The following is a 23,760-nucleotide window of genomic DNA, read 5'->3' on the forward strand; positions in this document are numbered from 1 at the left end:
AAGGGTGAATTTACAGTACGTACATACATGCACACGCATATGGTACACACACGTACACGCACACAGATGTACACACACGTACATAAGCACCCATACGTAATTACGTATGTGCAAATATACGTACGTACGCACGCATAAATAACGTACATACGCTCACATTCATACAAATGAACTCTTACATGCGGTCACACGTATGCAGGAACACACAGACACACATCTCACATATATGGATATTTAAAATATCTGAAAAAAAAAAATAAAAACATGTGGCTGTCATCGATCCCTGCTGCGCCTTTTCAACTTGTAGGTACAGTATACTCAGTATAGCCTAAATGTTGTTCAACAAAGCAGGTTCCAGTAATATTGAAGAAAAATGACTTCCTTGCACACAATGCTGTAACACAAAGCAAAGTGTCAATGAAGACATAACATCGGAGAAATATGGCATAAACAGAACTGTCGGCATCATCTCGTAGTCACAATCGTCTGGCTTCTTTGCGGCCACGTGCGGCTCATGTGTTGCAGTTCGGAGCGCACACATTCTTCTAATCATCACTCGAAAGCCGGAGCCAGTCAAGCATTCAGAGTTACGTTGTGTTGTTTGAATTTCAGATTCTCAGAAGTAGAAGTGACAAGTGACACGTATGTGGAAGTCATGATATGAGATGTGCGTTGTGGCCCATCAATGACAAGAGTCTGAGCAGACTCAGGATGGAATTTAAAATGTAACAGGGATATACTCAAAAACTTGATATGTTTGCCAGAAAGATGGATTTAGAATAATTGCAATAAGTCAGTTATGTCAATTGCTCAAGGAAAAAAATATGGGAATATATAAATATGTCTAAAATAATATAATATAAATATATAATATATATAAATATACATTTGTGAATTCAAATTTTTCTCTTTTTTTTTTCTTCACCAAATAGCACAAAAAAATAACCCGCAACTTACTGAAAGTATTTAATAAAACAACCCCTTTACCATTTATATTTGTAGAACATTTAAAAAAAATTTCAAACAATACTGTAAAAAAAATTTCAACAAAAGAAAGGAAAACGTTTGTAAAAGAAATAAATAAGCTATGTACTCCATAAATATGCAAAGTCAAAACAATTTAATTTGACATACGTAAACTCAATATCTCAAATCATCTTTTCCCAGATAAATAAATAGAAATGCAACTAATTGTTCCTGTCTCCTGGGGAAAATGTGAATTTTAATAAGGAAAAATAGCAAAATACAAAACAATTCATAATTGAATGTACTTTATAAAAACATATAGAAATGACAAAGAATGAAACAATTCTTGTCACATTATCAATTGTATCACCATTGTGCTGCTCCTTCTATGGCCGCCTTGGCCACCTTGTGGCCGTATAAGACACACGCGTTAATTACGACGTCTCAACTCCTCTCAGCTCATCAGTACGGCATGAATATTAGTCCATCTTTGCGGAGGATTTACAATATATGCCAGCGGGTTTGAACCACTCACATTAGAGCAACGACACGAGTGATATGGTGCACATATGGGAGATGATATGGGATGTGTGATGTGTCACATCAGGGACAAGAGTGTGATTACAAAAGGACGCGCTCTTTTTGAGTCAACCAGTCCTGTCTCCCGCATGCTCACCCCCTCTCATTAACCTCACCTGTGATTGCCCCCAGGACTCCCGCGTGCTAATTAGAGGTAGGGGGAAATATGTCGACAACGCAAGCACCTCTGAGCAAACACACACACACACACACACACACACACACTTGATTTGCTTGACAGAAAGTCTGTCATGCAGCACTGAGGTGAGACAATGAAAAGGCCCGTCTGCTATTGTGTTTCATCGTATTGGTGAAAGCCCAGCAGGTGACACGTCGCAGCGCTGTTGATTCCTTTGTCAGATGTCATCTCCTCGCCACGTTAGTACCAGAGACTTGCGATTTTATAGCAATTACGTCGGCTTGGAAGTGCCAAAATATGTTATGTTTTTTTTTTCTTACCCAAAAGAGTCATGCACAAAAAGTTTGAGGGGGTGAAGGATCAGATGCCCGTATATATTTATTTTATGTATTTATTTCTGTTAAAACAATCAACAGCTATTAACAAAGGAGGTGGATACAAAGTGTCGACACATCTCTGCTGAAATGGCACAGGTTTGTGATATGCAAAGAGACAAAGATGTATAATTTAAAAAAATATATATTTTAACTTCCATTGACTTCTGAATGTGCGCATACATTTTGGTGGTGTCTTGCAAAAATTTTCAGACATTAGGTTACGTTATCTTTTTCTATGAAGTGCACACATATGGAGATGAGAAGGAATTACCATAAAATCCCAAAATATTGGATAATATTTCTAAAAATTTCAGAGGTTGACGTGGGCATGAGTGGAGATGCACACATAAATATTGGCGACGATTAATCATGAATTTTTTTTTTTTTAATTAAGCGCCCTGATATCTATCATCCATCCATCTTTATGGTCAATTTTGAGTCTTCAATGAATCGGACATGCATGTTTTTGTCTAATCGCAATTAGAACCCTGAACCTCTCGTCTGTGAGGCATACGTGCGAACCACTATTTCAACGTGATGCCTAGCCCTGAAGCAGTTGCTCCTAAAAGAACATCTTGCCTGCTAACTGAGAGTTATTTCTAAACAAACAAACACATTTTTTTTTTTCTTGATCTATTTTCCACGTTGTCAACAACAAGGCCTTACAGACCCCGACATGTTGTGCGACTTGTACAGCGAATTGCCATTTGTACCTGGACCGGAATGAGAAGGGAGAGCCTGGGAATGATGAGGGACACACATGAGGCTTGAAGATAGGTACAGGCGGGGGGGCGAGGATGTGGTTGAACATAAGAGGGAGTATTTAAGAGCACTTGAGTGCCAGCGCGGATGTAGTCCCTCGTCCCCGCGGATGCCGACGGGCCACTCCGCACCGTGGCATGATTTTTCACTTTAGCCAGCGCCACTCGCTCCTCTCCGCGTCCCCTCTCTGCATGCTTCACTGATTCCACTACTCCCCTTTTTTTTTATTCAGTGTGAGAGTGTAGGGGGGGTGCACACGCACGTACACACAATTTGACCCATTTGCCCCCCTGCTATGGCTAGTAAATAATTCCATTGTGAGGGCCATTAGCGACTATCTCTGGGTTAAGAGGGGTGGCAATAGAGGCAGTCAGATGGGCGATTAGACAATAAGGAGGTGAAATGTCTACTATTGTTTGCTCAGAGTCAACATTAGCCCGTGTGTCTCATAAATGTGCTTAATGTTCTTTCATTAGGCGCACACGAAATGTTCGTATTGCAATGTTGCCAGATGGTAATAATGAAACAGATCTGTTTGGGAAATTTTAATGAAATTATTATCATAGATATTATTATTATAGAAAATATTACGCCTATAAAAGTTAAAGTTATAGTATGAAAAGTGGTTAACTTCTTTTTACACTTGTATGACCAGAGATGGGGGACAGTTGCAATTTTTAGGGCTTGCTAGTTGATTGCCAAAAACTTGGTAATGACTTGATTTGACTTGGGACTTGGTATCAAAGTGACTCGACTTGAACTAAATGACTTAACAAGTCATTTTGTTTATAATTTTAAATTTGCATTTTAACTCAGTTTTCCTTTTTAGGCAGGAAAAGCGAGAAAGGAAAAAATGTTTCTTGTTCATTCACACCAACCTGGCAACCCAGTCAATGTCACTTGAAGTGGCGACGTAAACGCCAACAACGTCGGAGAAACCTCAAGGATCATTAATCTGAATTAATGGATTATTTTGTTGATAAAAATAGGATGGATAAACGCATAGTTTTCACCTCACCGAATGAAGACACAAAATCGACGGCCTCTAACTTCATTCGTCATAACATAACCCAGGGAGAGGTCAGCTAACGTCACAGTTTAGCTAGCAATGTAAAAAGTGTGATTTAAATATAGATAACTAACATAACTTGTTTGGGGATCATTTGCGAAAGCTGTCCAACCGTTCGTTTTGTGGCGTTTCTGTTCGCATGATCATCCAAGACCTGAAGAGAGAACTCTTTTTTTCTTGTCAGTTTTAAACATCCCCCTGCACACGTTGACCCTGAAACCTCTGTCACGTGAAAATTGCTTCTTTTTACATGCTTTTTCTTAAACATCAAAAATCACATTTACACCTCAGTATTTAGTTGATTTCATATTTATGATATGACAGTTCTGGATGTTAAGATGTGATTCAAATCGTTTCTTGTACAGTCTGCATACGATGGGAAAATTCTGAAATCTGAACAAGCAACGTCACTGAACAGATTAAATTTCATGTTAGTTGTTCTATTCTGTCTGCGTGTGTGTGTGCGCATGTGTGTAGGTGTGTGTATGTGCATGTCAAAACACAGAAGTGCATCCCAGCTAGGCTAGAATCGTGCCGCCGCATGAGAATGTAGGTAGTATATATTTTAGCAATGAGGCAACTTTACTGCGTGCACGTACGTGTGTGTGTGTGTGTGTGTATGCCGCACAGACATGTGGACACACTAACTGGCCGTTGGGGCCTGTAGTCGAGCCACTGTCAGAGGGATCCTTGTATTTTTCCACAGGCATGTCAGAGGATTACACAGTCCCTCTGCTGTTTCACTCACCTCACATACACACACTAACGCACACACACCCAACCATCAAAGAGGTGCGCACTGGTCTTCTCTCCCTCTCAGGCAACACACACTCACACACGTGTGCCTGCAGGGATGGCCGTTGGCAAGCGTGGCCTTTGCATGTTCATATGACGCCGCCTTTTCTTTCTTGGCTACTTGCAGCACAGTAAAAGCTGGTTGTGGTACAAAAAGCAAGCGTCGTAATGGAAGACATATTTGCATCATGATGACTTTTATTATGGTCGCAGCGATTGCGCAAGCTGCGGTGATACTGAGTGTGTGAGTTTGATTGAATTAACCAGTGCGGTTGGAATTGAAAGCTTATCCTATGATATAAACATCAGTGAGTTACACTAAGGCAAGATTTAAATTGGACTATTTGTGGAACTAGTGAGGCCTATTTTCCCCGAAGATTCTATTTGAATATACTACCACTTTAATAACGCCACTAATTTGACAAATTTTCACCTTTTATTTTCCTTATTGTTCCCCGGGTAGCTCATCTTTCCCGCTCCTGTTATGGAAATAACACAAATCAATTAGCGAGTGCAGTCAAGACATAACGTCAACAACAAACCAGGTATGAGCCCTTAAAGACCTCTAACCTGCCTCCTGATCAATAGACAAAAGGCTGCGCTAACACCTCATTTTATTCCCCCCTAATCGTTTTCTCAATGTTATCTCTCCCAGTCGCTTCTCCTTTCCTTCTGCAAAATTTCCCAGAGCTGCTTAGAATTCCCAGAAGCCCCCACCCCGCCTCTTCTGTCGTACCTCTAAGCCACAGGCAGACACCCTGTTAGAGGCGATTACTATCACACGGCCGGTCCAATCCACCCGGCCTTTCCGTTCTAACAAGATGCAGACATTAGCAAATCCATACTTATTGCATTTGGGATGATATAGGGAGACGTATTAGTGTGACATATTAGGCCGGCAAGAAGTTCACAAGGTGAGACACAACACTGACATCGCATTGACTCGCCGGCCTCGCGGGACATTGCGCTAGGCTAGTGGTGCTAGCCGCGGCTGAATCCGCCCGTATTGGATTTCTGTGATGGCTGTTTAGCTTGTAGCGCTACAAAAGGGCATACAGGGCTTCTTCGTCGACTGACAGGAACCCTAAAGACCGCAAGGCTACTGAGGATCAATAGCAATACACTGCTCAGCATTGCCGACAAAGGCCAGACGCAAACAGAGGAAGATAGCGTTACACACACATATACTGAAGCCTAAAGATGTCTAGAGAGCCATCATCAGGTGCAAATGTATCCAGTATGATTCAGTGGGTGTGATTGGTATGCTTTCCGTTGCTAGCTTAACAAGTCATGCTATTTTTCCTTTGAGCGTTTTTCTCATGAAATCAAACTAGATGCCACACTTTTGGTTCGGGGAAGACGGGCAAGACAAGATGATGTATAATTGTATCCTGACGTTGTCTGTGATCACCATTAGGTTATTCAAATGTGGGGAATAATTCTGTTCGCTCAAGCCATGTCGGCGAGTTACTCCAAATGACTCGGAAATTTTAAGCTCATCCCGTAAGCAAACTAACGGAACAAGTAAACCTTAACAAAAAAACAACACTTTTCCATTGTAAATTTAACTAAAACTAACTATAATTACAGCAAACTTTGTCAATTAATTTCATACATGAAAATTATTAATTTTGGAATTATTGTTAGGCTGTACAAAAAGAAGGGATGATATATATATATATATATATATATATATATATATATATATATATATATATATATATACACACTAAAAAGAACAATAAAGAACAATCTTTTGTCTATTGTAACCCTGGTGTGCCAATCCAGCCAATAAAAGTGTTGCCAAGACTAACTGACAGGTACACTGCCTAAACAGTATGACTGCACATACTGTGACTGAAAAAACAACTTTTTAAACAGAAGCAGCGCAAACCTAAGCCACAGGACAGCGGATGAATGCATTCCGACTGAGGTGCTTAAATTTAATTTTGAAAGGATTATAAGCCTTTTGAGATAAACTTCACACAGGCCCTGTTGTCGAAACACGTCAAACGCACTTAATCTGGCATATTTTCACGTGCTGATGTTGGACCTGAGCCTTCAGGTGGCTAGTGGTTCTGGAGCCTCGCTCAGAACAAACAGAGACCCCCCCCCATCCTCCTTTTGTCACAGGGCCATACATTGTGTGACCCGGCCATCGAACGCCCTGGCAGGTGAGCTGCCGCTGGGTCACCGAGTTGACGTTTACAAAAGGAAACTGCGCGGCCCAGTCACCGAGATTTGACAGTCGGCATGGGCGCCCCTCGCTCTCGCGCGTTTCCAACTATAAAAGAAAACAATGAAGCTGTTAACCGCCCAATAATCCTCCCCGGGATGACTAGAACAAGAATGATTGCATTAACGGGCTTGCCACTTAGTGCCACCGCGTGTGCTGTTGGAGCCGTCTTGCCTAAAAACACTTCAGACTGTTTTAAAAAGCATATAAGTCCAAATCTTTCTTCAAATGAATGATGATGGATGAATATTTGTGGCCCGCGAAGGGAGAGCGCAAGAAGGGGAGGTGGGGGTATGCTGAGTTTAGTGGACCGTGAGGAACAATGAACATCTCAAAAGGAGAAGTGGAGTGAAATAGATTGAGTGTGCTGAGGGCCAGATGTGCGGCGGATGGATCAAACATCTGCCGGCTCGGCGGTCTCGACTGACCCCCGTCGTTCAACCTATGTTAAGGAGGAGTAGCTTATATCGGGGGTTCTCAAACTTTTTGGGGTAGAGTGGAGAAATTTTTCCAAGGAACCTCTCATAATCCTAAAGCCAATTAATCACAACGAAAATAATTACCCCTGAATGAAGAAAATAATAAAATGTACTTTTTAGGAGTGCAACTTTTGGTGGTACTTGGTGTATAAAATTTGATAACCACTGCTGTAAGAATGAAAAAAGATTTTATTTGGAGAAATGCATATATTTTAAATTTGTCATCTGCAAAAAAAAAGATTTGTCAAGATGAAAAGTCAGAATCTACCAAAGATGTATTGACTTTGTGGGCCACATAAAATGAAGTGGTGGGCCAGACCGGCCCACCAGGCCTTGGGTTTGACACCTTTGTTGTTATATTATATTAAAGTCAAAGTTTAACGAGGGAAGAAAATCTTTTTTTAACGAGTAAAATATTCCAAAATAAATTCTCATAATATTACTAATTTTATCTTTAGTCTATATAGTCTTGTGGGACAGCTTAATTTGATACGCCTTTTGTTGTATTTTTTTTTTTTTTTTTTTTTTTTTTTTTTTTTTATGCAGGGATGTCAGATTTGTCGCAGAAGAGCTTTTAATTGGCCAAGAAAAAAGGTAGTGAAAACTAACTGGTTTATTTGTTTGTTTGTTAAAGTTGCTTCCAATCCTTTGATGCAGGTATGCACTTAAAAAAAAAGGTATGACATAATTCATAGCAAATTATATTGCAGACTCCCAAGTTACGGCTCGCTGACCCCAGTTTGAGTACCCCTTGTATATATTGTATAGATTCTTCTGCTTTGATAATTTTACTATCAGAATTACAGAATAAATTCCTCTCCGGGTATAACTTTACACACACAGACGTGAGTCGAAGCAGCGTGTCTTTCCCGTGACGCGTCTCCATTCTGTACATTTTGATGGTCCACAGCTTTTCTCGTCGTGTAAGTTACCGTACAGGACGTTGCGCCAGATGGTACGGCTGTTTATTTTTGCAGCTAGTAATCACCGTATTCAGAACACGCGACGGCGGACGAGAGAGACCCGAGCCACATGATCGCATTAAACGCGCCGACAGTACCCGCCGAGCCAGCCGGCCACAGGGGTTGATATGTTCCAGTACGCCGTGTACGTTACGCCGCCTCCGCCCTCCCAAGATGGATGATCCGTGCTGCATGCCAGGCGCACATTCAAGAGAAGAGGCTTAAAAATAGAGTGCAGACTTGGTCATTAGGCACAAGTAAAACATGGAGTCCCCATCCGATAAGAATGATGTTGAAATTAATATTTTCTAAAATTAATTAAAATATTTTTTATTTTTCTATTTTTCCTTCTCTAAAGTCAGATATGATTTTGTCTTCAAATTGTTGCAATACATGTCTATTGAAAGGTATAAACATAAATTGACATTTGTAGTATAAGTACAGTATTCGATTTTTCCCCTGAGAGATGTGTACATGTATATACTTGCAAATAGCACGCACACTATATGTAAAAGAGATCAATATATAATAAATTAGCCTCATGTTATCTACGGGTGAAAAAATATGTCTGTACATGGAATAGTTACCCCAAAATTTCAAGTAATCCATGCATAGTTTTTTTAACTTTTAAAGAAGTTTAATCACTGTTAAACTCATGACAAAATCCAGTTCCGTCACTGTCATGAAGCTACCAAGTGAAGATAAATCTTTGCTGCAGCGTTTTACCAATTCCGTTCCCATGTTTTTACATCTGTAACCCTAACAGGAGTTCCTATTAACACACAGCCAATTTACACCAACATTCTATAAGGCCCGACTGCTAGTTAATGTGGCAGACACGTCTCCTTTGGGGCACGCCGACTCCCTTGTGGCCCTTTTGCATGTGAGCCGGCTGGGGGTGTGAAATACTGGTGGGAGTGAGAGTGAAAGGCGAGTTGGGGGGTGGAGGGCTTGACTACCACAGAGAAAGAGAGAACGGCTCCAGTTAATGGTCTTGCATCTTCCTGGCAGCATGTCAATAACGGCTCTGATCACATTAAGTAAAGAGTCCATTAGCTTATTCTCTTTGCCTCTCGTAGGCTCTCCACAGAAGGAACGGGAAGAACTCTAAATGTATAAGGGTTTTACTTTGGACGGCACGATTCTATTTCCTTCGGATACTGTCACACGGAAGTAGCTTGTTTGGGAAGTTGTTACAAAAATAAGGAAGCAATGCGCTGCAAGTCCTCACAGACAAGTGAATAAAAATATAATGAAGTAGTACTTATACACGGTGTCCCAAAAAAAAACATCCAATAGTCGGACAATCCGGTTGAAAAAAGCACCAGAAATATAATCCACGGCACAGTGGAAGAATGCATGCTGACCAAGTTATCATGAAGACTGATTGACATCAATGGCAAATATCAAGAAGATCAGGAGTCAAAGAAACTGATGAATAATAATAATAAAGTACTGAAGCATTCTGGCTTTTGCCAAAGCAGTAATCACAACAAAGGAGATGTGATACAAAAGCAGTGGGGGAGAAAAGCAGGTTGTCAGCCACCATTTCGTAGCCGCCTCGTTGCTCCCCCCCAAGGCGCGGCGGCCCCCACATCTGTCTCACAGACCCCCGCGACAGACCTGGCCAGAACCCGGCACATCATACGAATCATCCTCAATTAAATTGGAACCATCAGGCTGCTCCGATCATTCCACCTCTCTTCTTATTCTCTGAGGCGTTCCCTCTGGCTCGGCGCGAGGTCCACTGAGTTTTGTCTCGGGTGAGCAGCTGGGCGAGGCGAGCTAACATGGCTTTGTGAAAAGAGCCAATCAATAGTTCAGAGCAGACGCCGCTCCCATTGGAAGTCGTTGGCGGCTTGGTAGAGGTTCTGAACTCTGAGGGATTGCTCTGTTTTTGCTGCACACCGGAGCCTTAAATGGCTTCCATGTGCTGTCCATCTGCAGCCACGCTGGGCTGTGTCCAAACGACTGTCCTTTCCACTTCTTAAAGATGGCTCAAGAACAAAAAAATAAGTGAGGCAGAGGTCAGAGGGTTAGATGAATCAGGGGTTAGGAAATCTTTGTATCCCCCCTTCAAAAATGACAGATTTACTTTCTGTTACAGATAATGAAAAAAGACAACTCAGTGGGAGCAGACGCGAGAAAAAAAAAAAGTTTACCTGAGGCCACCTGGATAATGGGAAAGGATAGAGCGTGACTTATCCTTCAGTGGTGAAATCTACCACCCCTCCCTTCACAGTCTGCGACTGGACAATAAATCTTCCTCTAGTCGATTGGTGTGCCTTTAGCACCTTAACAACTAACACACAGCCATGAATTTTTAACCACAGCCATGAGTTAAATCAGGTTGAACGGCGAGGCCTGTTGGTTGGTGTCAGTGAGCAGTGAAATCGCCCCACGGCTTCTTCTCATCCAGTCTGGTAGGTTCAGCCTCAGCGCAATGAAAACCATGGTCTTTTTGACAATTTCATCATTCTTCCACCAAGCGGAATGGTCCAGTTCAGTTCACCACAGTACGATGTCTCTCCTTTACACTTTTGGCGCTGAGAAGAGAGACATGTATTTAGCAGCACAGCGCAACATTTGGTACAAAAAAAATAATTGGCATTGATACTTGCACAAAACTCGAGAAAGAATCTGGGATAGGCGACAAAACTTTTCTATTTGTATCTTTTTTGTGTCTCTAATGGAAAACAGCTGGAAAGCATAGATTACTGTAATCTGTTGCAGACATTTGCACGCCTTTCCATGGTTTTTGTGTTGGTGTCAACCAATTCTTTTGGCAGCGGTAGAACAAAAGGACAAAGACCATGTTGTAGTTGCAGAGCATCATCCATGCAAGGTAGACAGGGTCAAAAGCCTCTGATGTGCATCACTTGAACGAGCTATTTAGCATGATCACACAGTGCAAATTTTAACCTCTCTGATTCTTACAAATGTCCTCCACCCACGTCTGGACACAGCTACTGATTTCCCAGCGGTCCATCACAGAGGAAGAAGCAGAGCTACTTGCTCACTGCTCACCTCTGACCCGCGACGAGGGAGCCAATGGGGGAACGGTACGCGTCTTGGGAGCTCTTGGCCTCTGATGTGATGGCTCCAGGCAGTGAGCTTTGTGTGAAACCATCCCCCGTGGCACCTCGCTCGCCACTCGATCCTCTCCATTATTCATACGGCCCCGAGTCGGGGTGGGGAGAGAGACGGGAATATGGAAAAAGGGAAGAGGCAAGGTTCAAGACCTTCTCAGATCACAAGGAACTTCTGCTTAACCTTCCTTGAAGTGACGAACACAGGGATACAGCAATGTTTTTTTAAGAAACTGGATCTGAGAGCAGGGCTGGAAATCAATGTGGCTTCCCTTGGGGCGCCATGGAGATCGCATCCACTGCAAGGTGATTGGGGAATCAATGCGGTTCCCATGCCTCACTTTGCCATTGTGAGAACCCCACGTCCCTAACGTGATCAGTCCAACCGCTCTTGTTGTTGTGGCACTGTGCTGTCATCTGAAGTCCACTGGCTTTTTAACATAATGAGATTCTCTGTATGTACTGCTATCACCACATGCACAACCAATGGGAATAGCTTTATCTTTATTGGTTGATGTACAAAACGCAGCAAACCACATCTCCCCAATTCAAGTTGATCTTTGTTTTTTAAGTGCCTGAAGTTGCAATGGTTAGAATCGAAAAGTGACAGTCAAAACAGATTGCTAAATCAGCCATTGAACTGTGTATTACGTCGTTTGTGGATAATCTCATTCACCAGGTCATTTAATTCTCAGGGTATTGAATCAATCGCACCTGAACTGTCGTGTCGCTTCTCATCTGAGTAGGGTTCATCAGTTGAAGGTTTACAACAAAGCTTGGTTAGCGGTCCTCGCCAAGCCTTGTTGGGTGATCTGCAGAAGTCTACTCAGATGAGGCGAAACATCTAAGACCAACAGAGCAGTCCAGTTGCGATCGATTCAATGTCCCGAGTATGAATTACGCTTATTTAGACGTCAAATATGAACACTACCGAAAGATGTCGGCAATGTATTAAGATTGATTCTGAAAACTACAAATCAGAACAATCCATGATCCAATCCATGAAGACGACGCCATTTCTTCCGCGTTGGGCTATACTTCCCCAACTCATGGCCGATCACAGAGTATGATGAGTAATTACTTAAAGCATATACATGCAGTGTCGTTAATCCCTTCACACTTTGCAACATAACATCGCCGCTCACCAAGGATCTCGACGTCTGCCGCCTCTAATTGCGCTAGTAGCCTGATTTGTTTTAACTGACAGTTGACAAGGCCATCATTTTCTCATCGTCGTCGTCAGCAATTTGCAAGGTGAACACATGCAACACCCCCCCACGCCCCCGCCACAAACCCACTAAACACCATTCAGACCCAACCCCGTAATGGAGACAGCCTTGAATTAAGAATGCTCCGCAGCCGCCGAGAGATTAATAAATACAGACGTCGCTAGATTAATTCTAAGCGACATGAAGGCTGGCAGATAAAATAAACTAACAGCAGCAGGCTGTCTAGCGGATAAAGCGGGGTACCCCCCATCGTCTTGGCCGTCGTAATTATTTGCTAATAGTCATTAACCTGGCAAACAGCGGTTTAGCCGCATTGTTCAATAGGACTCTGGGATGCATAATGACAGACTAATATGTCATAGCGCTGGGGGACATAGGGGAGGGTTGCAGGATTGATGAGATTTTACTGGTAGAGAGGTGGGGCATGCCTGGAAAGGAGAAGGAAAGAAAGAGGGCCACATTAAGCTAATTGGGAGATGAGTGCCTACTTGTAAAAAGTGCTTCTAATGGCAGTTTTGCTGCAAAGCCGAAGAGGGGAAGTGGACTTGACATAGTGTGCTCAGGACTAGATTTTTCAAAATGGCTTAGTCAGTGTACATTTTCTTTTGTTTTCTAACTTCACCATGAAAAAAATATTAACATCATTATTATTAGTTTTGAAGGCATGACCGTTTAATAAATGTTTTTGAAAAGCATGCATCTCCAAAGTACAGTGTGTTCCTCGTTCCTTTTTATCTAAAACAACAAATCACATTATTTGAATTATGTTACTTAATCTGTAAAAAAAAAGAAAAAAAATTAACTTGCTGACGGCTGATTTTCATTATTAGCGTCTATTTGCATACAGTGTTATTCCTTGATTCCACTCTGTTCATAATAATTGTCACATTATATACTCGTAACGTCAACACGAGACTCGTCTTATCTAAACAACAAAAAATACAACTACTCATGGATAAAAAAAAAAAAAAAGTGACTGAAGAGATACGCTGCCTTTTTATTTAGTTTCAATTAAATCCAATAGAAGCCCCTTATGCCCTGATGGCCATGCAGTTTGAAATAATAGTGGCTTGGGCTAGAATTTAAAGTCATACCTCCAGGCAAAACTCCAGCGCGCACAGAATGAAAGTGTAAAATGTTTTTTAATGTATATTTAACAACAAATACCCTGGTGACTATTGATGTTTGGTCTCAGAAGAATCTACTTCTCTCCCATATCTGAGGGCATGAAATCAAACCCCTCACACTTATTTTTCAGTTTTTTTTTCTTCCTCTGTGTCTCTTTCACTTTCTCTCTTTAAACATTTATCTTCTGCTTTCTCCTTACAGGCCCTTTGTGCCTTGTGATGTTGATTTTTTTTTTCTCACAGCTTTTGGAGCGCCGTGGTCGCCATTTATCTTTCATAGATGCCAGCAGCTAGAAACGCATGAAATGTTTTCACATCAATGAGACTAATTGTTGTGAGCTCGTTCGTGGCTATTCTCTAGATGTCGCTTGTGCCTTCTCTCAGAGGAAGCTTTGTGTGCACTATTTGTGTTCGCCAGGCATTAGTTGATAATTGTGTTGAACTGTACAGAGCACAGATAAGGACTCGACTGCTCAGTAATGCGAAGATTTGGCCAGCATTCTTTTCCAAGACCAGTGTAAGATCCTGATGTTTGACAGCGTGAAAGCTTGATATCTCCCAACTAGGGATGGAATCTACAATTTGGAATATTATCCAAGTCCCACTGGAGAAATTCAAGCCCTTCCCAAGCATTTCAGAAGATAAATGCACCGATTGAAAATGTCAAACCTAAGCACATTTGTCATTCTGTATTTACAGCGAAGCCACAATACACTCTTGTAAACCTTTTTTCCCTTTGTTCACATGGTTGCGATGATCCCAAGGTGCGGTGTTGCATAGGGGGGAGGAAGACACAAGAGTTCATATATTTAACAAAAGAGTTCAGCGATGAATGTCCCTTCAGTTTGGTGTTGAAAATCATTCAATTCCTCTGTTGCGGACTAAGGCCCTCATTTCAGTCACACTTGGGTCTTACCTTTGACTAGAATAATGGGCTCAATTAATAATGCTTATTTTTCTCTCTTTGATCTCTTCTGCGGTGCATAGGATGCTGCGGGCAAGGTGCTCGACCGCTGGACCATCATGTCCCGAGAAGAGGAAATCATCACCCTACAGCAGTTCTTGCGCTTCGGTGAGACCAAATCCATCGTGGAGCTAATGGCCATTCAGGAGAAGGAAGGCCAGGCTGTCACTGTCCCTTCCGCCAAGACCGACTCCGGGATTAGGACGTTCATTGAGAGCAACAACAGGACGCGCAGCCCGGGACTACTTACGCATTTAGAAAATAGCAGCCCATCTAGCATTCACCATTTTGAGAATATCCCCAACAGCTTAGCCTTCCTTCTGCCTTTCCAATATATCAACCCAGTGTCCGCCCCCATGCTAGGCTTGCCTCCCAACGGACTCCCGATGGAACAATCCGCTCTCCGGCTTAGGGAGCCTAGCTTGCCCAACCAAGTGGAACAGGTGGAGACAAGCGAGTCGGACGTGTCTCTGTCGCCGTTCCGTAGCGGCCAAAGTCCGAGCCGCGGCCCACTCGGCACCATGAACAACAACATCGAACCCAAAACAGAGTCGAGCAACAGGGCGTCCCCCATCTCACCATCTCCATCCCTCCAGCAGGCTCAACAGCAGCTGAGCCAGCAGCAACAGCAGCAGGGTCAACACCAGTCGCAAAACCAGTCACAGCAGCCCAACACACTGAGCGACCACCAGGGTCACCACCACTTTGTCAAGGAGGAGCAGTCCAAGTGCATAACTCACACTCCATTTTCCTCCAAATTGCACCGCATGCGCCGCATGGCCTCCACCCCTCGCAAAGGCCGCGTGTGCTGCAACTCTTGCGGCAAGACCTTCTACGACAAAGGCACACTTAAGATACACTACAACGCGGTGCACCTGAAGATTAAGCACCGCTGTACCATCGAGGGCTGCAATATGGTCTTCAGTTCCCTGCGCAGCCGCAACCGACACAGCGCCAACCCAAATCCGCGGCTGCACATGCCTATGCTACGCAACAACCGTGACAAGGACCTCATCCGTGTCAACTCCAACTCTAGTACACCAGTCATCTCAAGTACCAAAAATGGTGGCTTCACACTTACCAGTCCTGGCAGGCCACCGCTGGGCTTCACCACTCCACCAGTGGACCCGTTGCTTCAGTCCCCACTGCAAAGCCCTCTGGTGTTCCCCTCTCTTAAGTCTGTTCAGCCGGTGCAGCCTGTGCCTCCGTTCTACCGTACATTACTGACCCCAGCAGACCTAGTGAGTCCACCGGTTTCACTGCAAACAAGCCCCATTTTGCCCACCACCACCAACAGTACCACGCTGATGGACCAGCAACAGCAGATGCTGGCTGCGGCCGTGGCTTCTCACAATAACGCTCACATGTCTGAGATAGGAGCCACGTCTCATAGCGTAAACACGTCTGGAGGCAATCAGGAGGCCCCGACGGGCCCTGCTGACCCCATGCCCAAGAAAAAGCCACGTAAATCCAGCATGCCCGTGAAGATCGAGAAGGAGGTGATCGATGTGGCGGATGTCTATGAGGACAAAGACGAAGACGATGACGATCATATGAACCACAATCACCACCACCACCACCACTCCACACCGCTCCTTTACAACACGCACATCAAAATGAACGGAAACTACCACAGCAACAACAACAGCGGCGGCACGGGGAACCACAGCGGTGGTAGTGGGCAGCAATCCCCTTCCCAAGATGAGATGAGCCCCGGCATGACTCTGCGTGGCATGATGAGACAAAGTGAAGACGAATGCCGGGAGGGAGCTGGCAGTGACGGAAGGGGTGAGCTCCGAGGCTCAAGCGACCTACGCTGTATGGACAGCTACACTTCTGAGGACCAAGACCATGAAAGAGACTTTGAGAACGAGTCAGAAAACTCCGACTCTAAGTGTTATTACCGGGACGATATGATGGATGTGGAGGAACAGCCAAAACAGTCCAAAAATGACAAAGACCACAACGACGATGGCCGTGAAGAAGGCCATTTGAGGAGAGACATTGAAGGCAAGGGTCAACTTTCGCCATCCCCACACCAGGAATCTATCAAGGTCAAGGAAGAACTCAACGACCCCACTTACGACATGTTTTGTATGAGCCAGTACGGCCTCTACAATGGAGGTATGGCGGCAGCAGCGGCTGCCGCCGCCAGCATGGCTGCCCTGCATGGCAGCTTCATCTCTTCGATGGGTTACGGCGCCAGCCCGCCCAAGTTCCCCACTTCCCAGTCACCGGACGGAGACCCGTGCTCGAGTCCGGACCCCAAGATCTGCTACGTGTGCAAGAAGAGCTTCAAAAGCTCCTACAGCATGAAACTGCACTACAAGAATGTACACCTCAAAGAGATGCACGTGTGCACTGTGGCTGGCTGCAACGCTGCATTCCCTTCCCGGCGGAGTCGAGACAGGTTAGTGCTTGGCGATTAGTGTACGGTCACGGGTATGATCTTTGTCCGCCTTTTCAATTTTACAAAGAAATGAGAAGCTTTCCAGAACCAAAATTTTTGATGTGTTAAAACATCAGTGGCTCATATATAACAATCGTTGGACGAGGACGTTGCTTTCAACATAATATTGCGGTGCAATTGATGATTGTTGGATGTTAAATTTAACACTCCTGTCGAAGAAAATGAGGAAGCTTGATGCCGAGATAAAAAAAAAAACAACAACAAAGGCGGGATATTGCCAGCCTCTGTTATGGCTCTGTTGCATACTTCAAAGGTGACATATTCAGTGCCCGGTGAGAGGTATAAAACATTCGTCAGAGAGCGTCAAAGCGCTAAAACAGCAACATGGTGGGAAATTAAGGACAGGCTTCTGTTCCAGACTACCCCTTGTAGGCAGAATATTTGTTAACTGAGCCTCGCCAATCAGTGTTTGTGCTCTGTCGACTGAGTAGCGACCAGGAAATAGGCGCCCCAATCCCAATTTTAAAAGATAGCCTTAAATTCACCTGCTTATCATATCGCCTGGTAGCTGCTAGTTAGTAGAAAATGTCAAATAAATAAATAATATCAATTCTGTGACATCTGCTCCCGATCACGTTCAGAAGAGGCAGGTGTCAGCATGAAATACGCACAAACACACACACAGTAACACTCCGCGGCCGTCGAGCCTCCAGCTGCAATTTTGTTTACCTGCCCTCTCTCCTCCTGCCTTGTCGCGGAGAGGTGAAGGCGCATGCATTAACATTGACAGCTGTTAGTCAAACCGCTGCATTTATTAGCACGCCGGGGGAAGGTGAGCCGAGACCCGGGCTTGTTAACACGTAGAGGTCCCCCCGCCCTGCCGCACAATATTCAGTATGTTCATGGTAACAGCACGGGGGGGGGACAGGGACGGGCCGTAGCGCATGTGGAAGGTGCAGCGTATCACTGTTGCCTCAGGCGAGTGCACACCTGTGAACAGAATACAAACCAGTATCTTTGGGGAGGAAAATGGAATGACCTTTTGGGTGTTATGTTGACGTCAGGTGTCATATGATATGGAAGGGACAACTATTGTTTGTTAATTTATAAAGAGAATGATAGATAGATAGAAAGAATAGTTGGGATTTGTAAAAGATGGAAAGAAAATATTACAAATTGACAGTGGTCCTTATAATCAGGTACGCCTTAAAATGTTGACAGATTTGCTCTACTGGTTTGTTTCCCTCAATGTGCAGCCCGGTGTGCCTTTTAACTCTGTGCCATATATATAAATATAGAAATTTCCCCAAAAAATAGATCTTTTCATTGAGATTGCGCCTTTTGATCTGGTGCGCCGTATAGTCTGAAAAATAGGGAATTCTTCTATTTGGCAAAGGAATTGGGAAAGGTCGAATCGAGGCATGCCTGGGAAGCTAAAGAGGGCATAGGGATGAGCCTTGCAGCGTACAGTAAAAAAAAAAAAAAAAAAAAAACAGTAAGCAATTGAGCCCCCTTTAAAATGTTGCCCATGTTAATATTTAAAAACTGTATTTTCCAATAACGATTCCAAAACTGTTTAATATCAGAATCATCTCATTCCACGTAAAAGTTCGACATTTAATGCTCATCTCTCAATCGTCCTTCAGCATATACCGTTACTCTACTACTTCTCATTACTGTTTTGCATGGTCTTCAACGTTTGATGGATCACCGGTTTGACATCATTAACCTACTGGCGTCGTCATATTATAAGTTCTCCAAAAAAACTGTTGTTTTTTTTTTAATTGAGATTGTGACAACAAGTTCAAAATAACTTTATTAGGTTAATGATATGAAAGAACAATTTTTTTTTTCTGTAAAATCTTGAAAAGGCCAAATGAACCAACACTATGCTAACATAAACAACGGTCAAGTAAAAACATTTTTTTTTTTTACAAGGTTTTAACTTTAAAGTTTCAAAGTCATTCCTGCTAACACAGAATGACCAAAAATAAGAAGCACTCAAAACACTGCAACATGGTGTACGTCAGGCCAGTATTTGGCAATGAAAGGAAAGCACCAGATCATTGTCGTCCCGAGTCTTAGCCCCAAAATAACTTTTTGAATAGTGTAGAAGTCCCGTTGAACACGGTCGTGGCAAATTAAATCAATTCACTCTGTGTGCTAGTCTGACACACAGTTTCATTCTATCAATGAATAATTTCTTATTAAAGAACAATTACTGCGTGACAAACCTTTATACCGTGAAAATATGGGCACACTGTGTCCTCAGTGGGGGATAAATTCCTGAGAACATATCGGACATATTATTCCAAAGAGTGTTACAAGATGAAGAATATGCGGCCCCCGTCCCTTGATACCACGCTAATGACATAATGCACGTTTGCATGTAACGGCGGCAATAAAACAGCAACGCGATGCGCTTGTTTTCATAAAATCCATTTAAGTCCGAAGAGATTAGGAAATGTTGACATAACAATGCCTGTTATTACTTATAACGGAGATAAATCAGGTTCCATTCTTCTCGCCTGTAATTTTATTTACAGCCAATTGTGTGGCAATAACAGCTAATTGGCACTCTTTTCTGCCGGTCCGCCTCGGCAATTAATATAAAAGGTCCACTGGCCTGCATGTTAGACTTGATATGCACGCTGCCATTTAAAATCTGCACTATGGAAGAAATGTTTTAATGCCGTGCAGTGTGGAAAGAAGGTATCTCCTGTATATTTTTGCTCAGATGACCACCGTTTTTCAAATAATGGCCCATAATTTTAATCCACTTGATTAAATAAACACCTCTCCCCCAAATAGATGCTGCACAATGTAAAAAAAATGCGCAGGTAACTATAATTGTTCGTCAATTTACAAAGTTGTTGTTAAATTCCTGGAATGTTTCGCCTATTTTTATGTTGAATTGCAAACAAATTTATATAAATACATGAGTTAATTTTACAAGTCTAACTTAATTTTCCCCAAAATAAAAGTACTGGTTTTAAAATCCCGTTTGGTGCTACTATACTGATTTAACACTTTTTTTTTGTTAAAAATTATGCTTGTTTGAAAAAGAAAAAAAAAAACACCTGACTATTATAAGATTAAAAGTTTTTTTTCACTGAGAAGTGGTGCAATGATGTGCGGAAATTCTAAAATGAACACAAATTTTGTCGTTGTATCTTATCCATCCATCCATTATCTGAACCACTTCTCCTCACAAGGGTCGCGGTCGGGTTCTGGAGCCTATCCCAGCTGTCTTTGGGCAGTAGGCGGAGGACACCCTGAACTGGTTGCCAGCCAATTGCAGGGCACACAGAGACGAACCGTCACACCCAGGGACAATTTGGAGCCTTCAATTAACCTATCATGCATGTTTTTGGAGTGTGGGAGAAAATCAGAGTACCCGGAGAACATGCAAACTCCACACAGGAAGGCCCGGAGCCGGAATCGAACCCTGCAATTCTGCACTGAGAGGCCTTCGAGTTAACCAGTTTCTATAAAACATTTTTTTTAAAACCTGCAATTTGCCCTGTGATTGCCGGGCAACCACTTGATAGTGGTGTTTATTTTCTTCCTTTAATTTTTTAAATTGTTGCCCAAATACTTGTTTGTGGTATTACAAGGGAAACGAATTGGAAGAAAACACGATTTTCAAATACCGATCGGCGTTATGACAACGATTGACATATAAATGCTCCAATGACTGCATGAACAGCGACTGAAAAGTATGCCTGTGACTTGAAAGTGGAAAACGTAGATAGATAGATACATGTACTGCATCTAACATAACTCTCAAAATAGACACCTACGGCCCCAATCGCAACATGAGGAACTGCTAATCATCATCAGCTGCAGCTGTTGCGAAAGCGCTCTATAAATAAAGTTGAATTGAGCAATTTTGCGCCCGTGAGCCTCCACATGTTTTATTCATGCACTTAAATATGGGGAAAAAAAATAAATAAATATTAATTTAATGAATTTGTAATGTATTGTTTTGACTTCAAATCCCTAAAAATGTTGCAAAACAAACAGTTCTTGAGGTTAAAATGTACAGGTATTGAACTTAAGTTAAATACAACTGAACCGTGCTTAGGCAGTGATTCTTTCCGAGGATCACGGATGTGATTTAATGCAAAGAGAGAGATGCAGGCATTAAGTTCTAGAGAGAGGAGGTCGTTTCCCCTCCACCTCCACTGAGCTAAAATAGATGGCTTATTTACCACGGGGACTTGAAAGAGGACGCCGTGTGATGAAGTGCAGCAAACCGCCATCATTATTAGACGCGTTAATCGAGACACCAGTTATTCATCTCATTTTAATTTAGCGTATTTTTAGCCTTCGCTTAGGTACTTGAACCTGTTCTTTTTCACGCTGTACAGCGCCGGCGGTGTAGTCCCTCGTTGCGCTAACAGAGAGAGAGTGAAGGTTAATTATTTTGGAGAGTACACCCCCTCATCCTCTCCAGCCCCTGCAAGTCCCCTCGCGGGATGTGAGGGCCGCTGCGAACCCTCCTTCACACTCTGCTTGTACTTGTCTTTTATGTTAGTTGTTTGGAGTGGATCGAAAAACATTGTTTGCGAATTAAGAAACGTGAGTGCATCGAATCAGACCAAATCACTCCGTTTTAATAAGAGGATTAATCAAGAACTAATTGGTTATAAAATTAATCACAATAATCAATTGATCATTTTGAGACCTTGTTTAACTGTTTGTATTTTATCAAAATAAGATATTTTGGAAAACAATGATCAATTTTTTTTGTTCGTGTTCTGACTTGTTAACTCATTCACTACCATTGACGGCTAAAGACGTCAAAGATTATTTATTTATTTATTTTTTTTATTTTATTTTACTCAGCTTGTAGTGAATGAGTTAAAGACCAGTCAGTGAATTATCATCATTTTATCTTTGCACATTTTCTGCACTGGGAAGTTTAAATAATGTCCTCATATTTAATGATTAGGATAGAAATTAAGAAATGTTTTAGGCAATCCAACAAAATAATTTGACAGATTAAACAAAATGTAACAAAATTGTGAGTTGCAGCCCTGATATGTATGTATGTTACAATCTTTCACGGAAATGCTGCTTTTACAGTACGACAAGTTAATTCATACTGTAAAATAACAACATGAAGCTCATTGCATCATACTCTCTCAAACTGAGCCATGCCATATCAATCCGAATCGTAATTCCACTGAAGCAACCAAATAGAATCACTCCATTTTAAAATGAACCGGACTTGAACTCGTACCTTATGTATCGAAATATTGTCTTATTATTAGAGGGATGCACACCCCTTTTTAATAACATTCTAATAGTTACCATGAAATGCAATTAGTGATTTATTGTGAAAATTTAAATTCATGTAGTAGGAGGAGGAGTCGTCCAGAGCAGTCCAATTCCGAGTCGCACGCAACTCAGAGCTCTCCATCACAGATGGCACGGCAGTGAAAAGCAGCGTAGGGAGCCGATAAATATCAATAAAATCCACGTCCTCCCACTTGCACCGAAACTTCATAACAAAACCCAAATGACAGCAAAGACAAAGAAACAGCCAGTGTCGGACTCGCGCATGCTGACACAATCAAGATGAGCTTGAAAGATGATTAACGCCGGGGCGGGACAGGTGAAGATGCTCCGCTCGTCTTCGTCCTCCTCCTCGTCCTCCTCTGCAAATTCCTAAAAACCTTTTTTTAAAAAAAAAAAAGGGAAAAGAGGCGAATTCAGAAGTGAGCTAATCAGAGCTATGGAGGCGGTGGGACATGTGGGCAGAAAGTCTAAATCTGATAAATGAGGAGATTAGTGCACTATGAACATTGTGCATACATATGTATTAATCTTTTTCTTCTTATTATTATTAATAATAATGATAATAATATTTTTGAAATGATCAGAAAATGTCACTGTTGCTCTGTGTATGTTTATGGTTAATTTTAATCATTTTATTTTTAGTATCTGGGCCACATTTGTAAAATAAATAAATAAATAATAATAATAATCATAAGAATAATTATGGTGATGATGATGATAATAATAATTATAATTAGTAATTCATATATTTGCATTTGGAAAAACGTTTTGTCATCTTTTATTTAGGGAAAGTGTTGTAAACTTTTATTTAATTTATTTTTAAATGTGCCTGTTCATATTTAAGAAACAAATTGGTTTGTGATCTGAAGATAATTTTTTTAAAGATGAAAGTGTTGTTTTATTGTGTTTTTTTTTTAATTTAGATGTTAAAATATGGGAAGTGATTAAAAATTTGGCAGACAAAATGTTTGCATTATTAATCTAATAATTAATATTATTTTATAATATAATATAATTAATAATGTACTAAATTTAAATGTTAATGTTAATATAATTATTAATTGCTTTAGTGTTTCCATGAAAAAAATTATCTTGACCTACGCAACCACCAAATGAAAATTTGTAAATTTGACATTTTTTTAAATTTTCAATTTTCTGGAATATTAAAGTGATATTCTTTTGAGGTGTATTTTAATTTAATGACAAATTGTGTCATGGTACAAGAATAAAGTCATTTGGAAATTTTGCCATTTTATTTTTCATCTCATAC

General features: G+C 41.9%; 1 protein-coding gene across 3 annotated transcripts in view; it reads left to right on the plus strand.

The window, feature by feature from the left end:
• bnc2 (basonuclin zinc finger protein 2) overlaps nt 1–23,760 on the plus strand; it is a 181,017-nt gene that overhangs the window by 150,347 nt on the left and 6,910 nt on the right. For all 3 annotated transcript variants that reach the window (XM_088303370.1, XM_088303372.1, XM_088303371.1), the window contains one exon: nt 14,797–17,183. In XM_088303370.1, coding sequence (XP_088159496.1) covers nt 14,797–17,183 — 2,387 coding nt within the window. The remainder of the gene's footprint in view (nt 1–14,796; nt 17,184–23,760) is intronic.

This window comes from Idiotropiscis lumnitzeri, chromosome 8 (genome assembly GCF_059441095.1).
Source record: "Idiotropiscis lumnitzeri isolate Australia: NSW breed Sydney's pygmy pipehorse chromosome 8, RoL_Ilum_1.0, whole genome shotgun sequence".
NCBI classification, from domain to species: Eukaryota; Metazoa; Chordata; class Actinopteri; order Syngnathiformes; family Syngnathidae; genus Idiotropiscis; species Idiotropiscis lumnitzeri.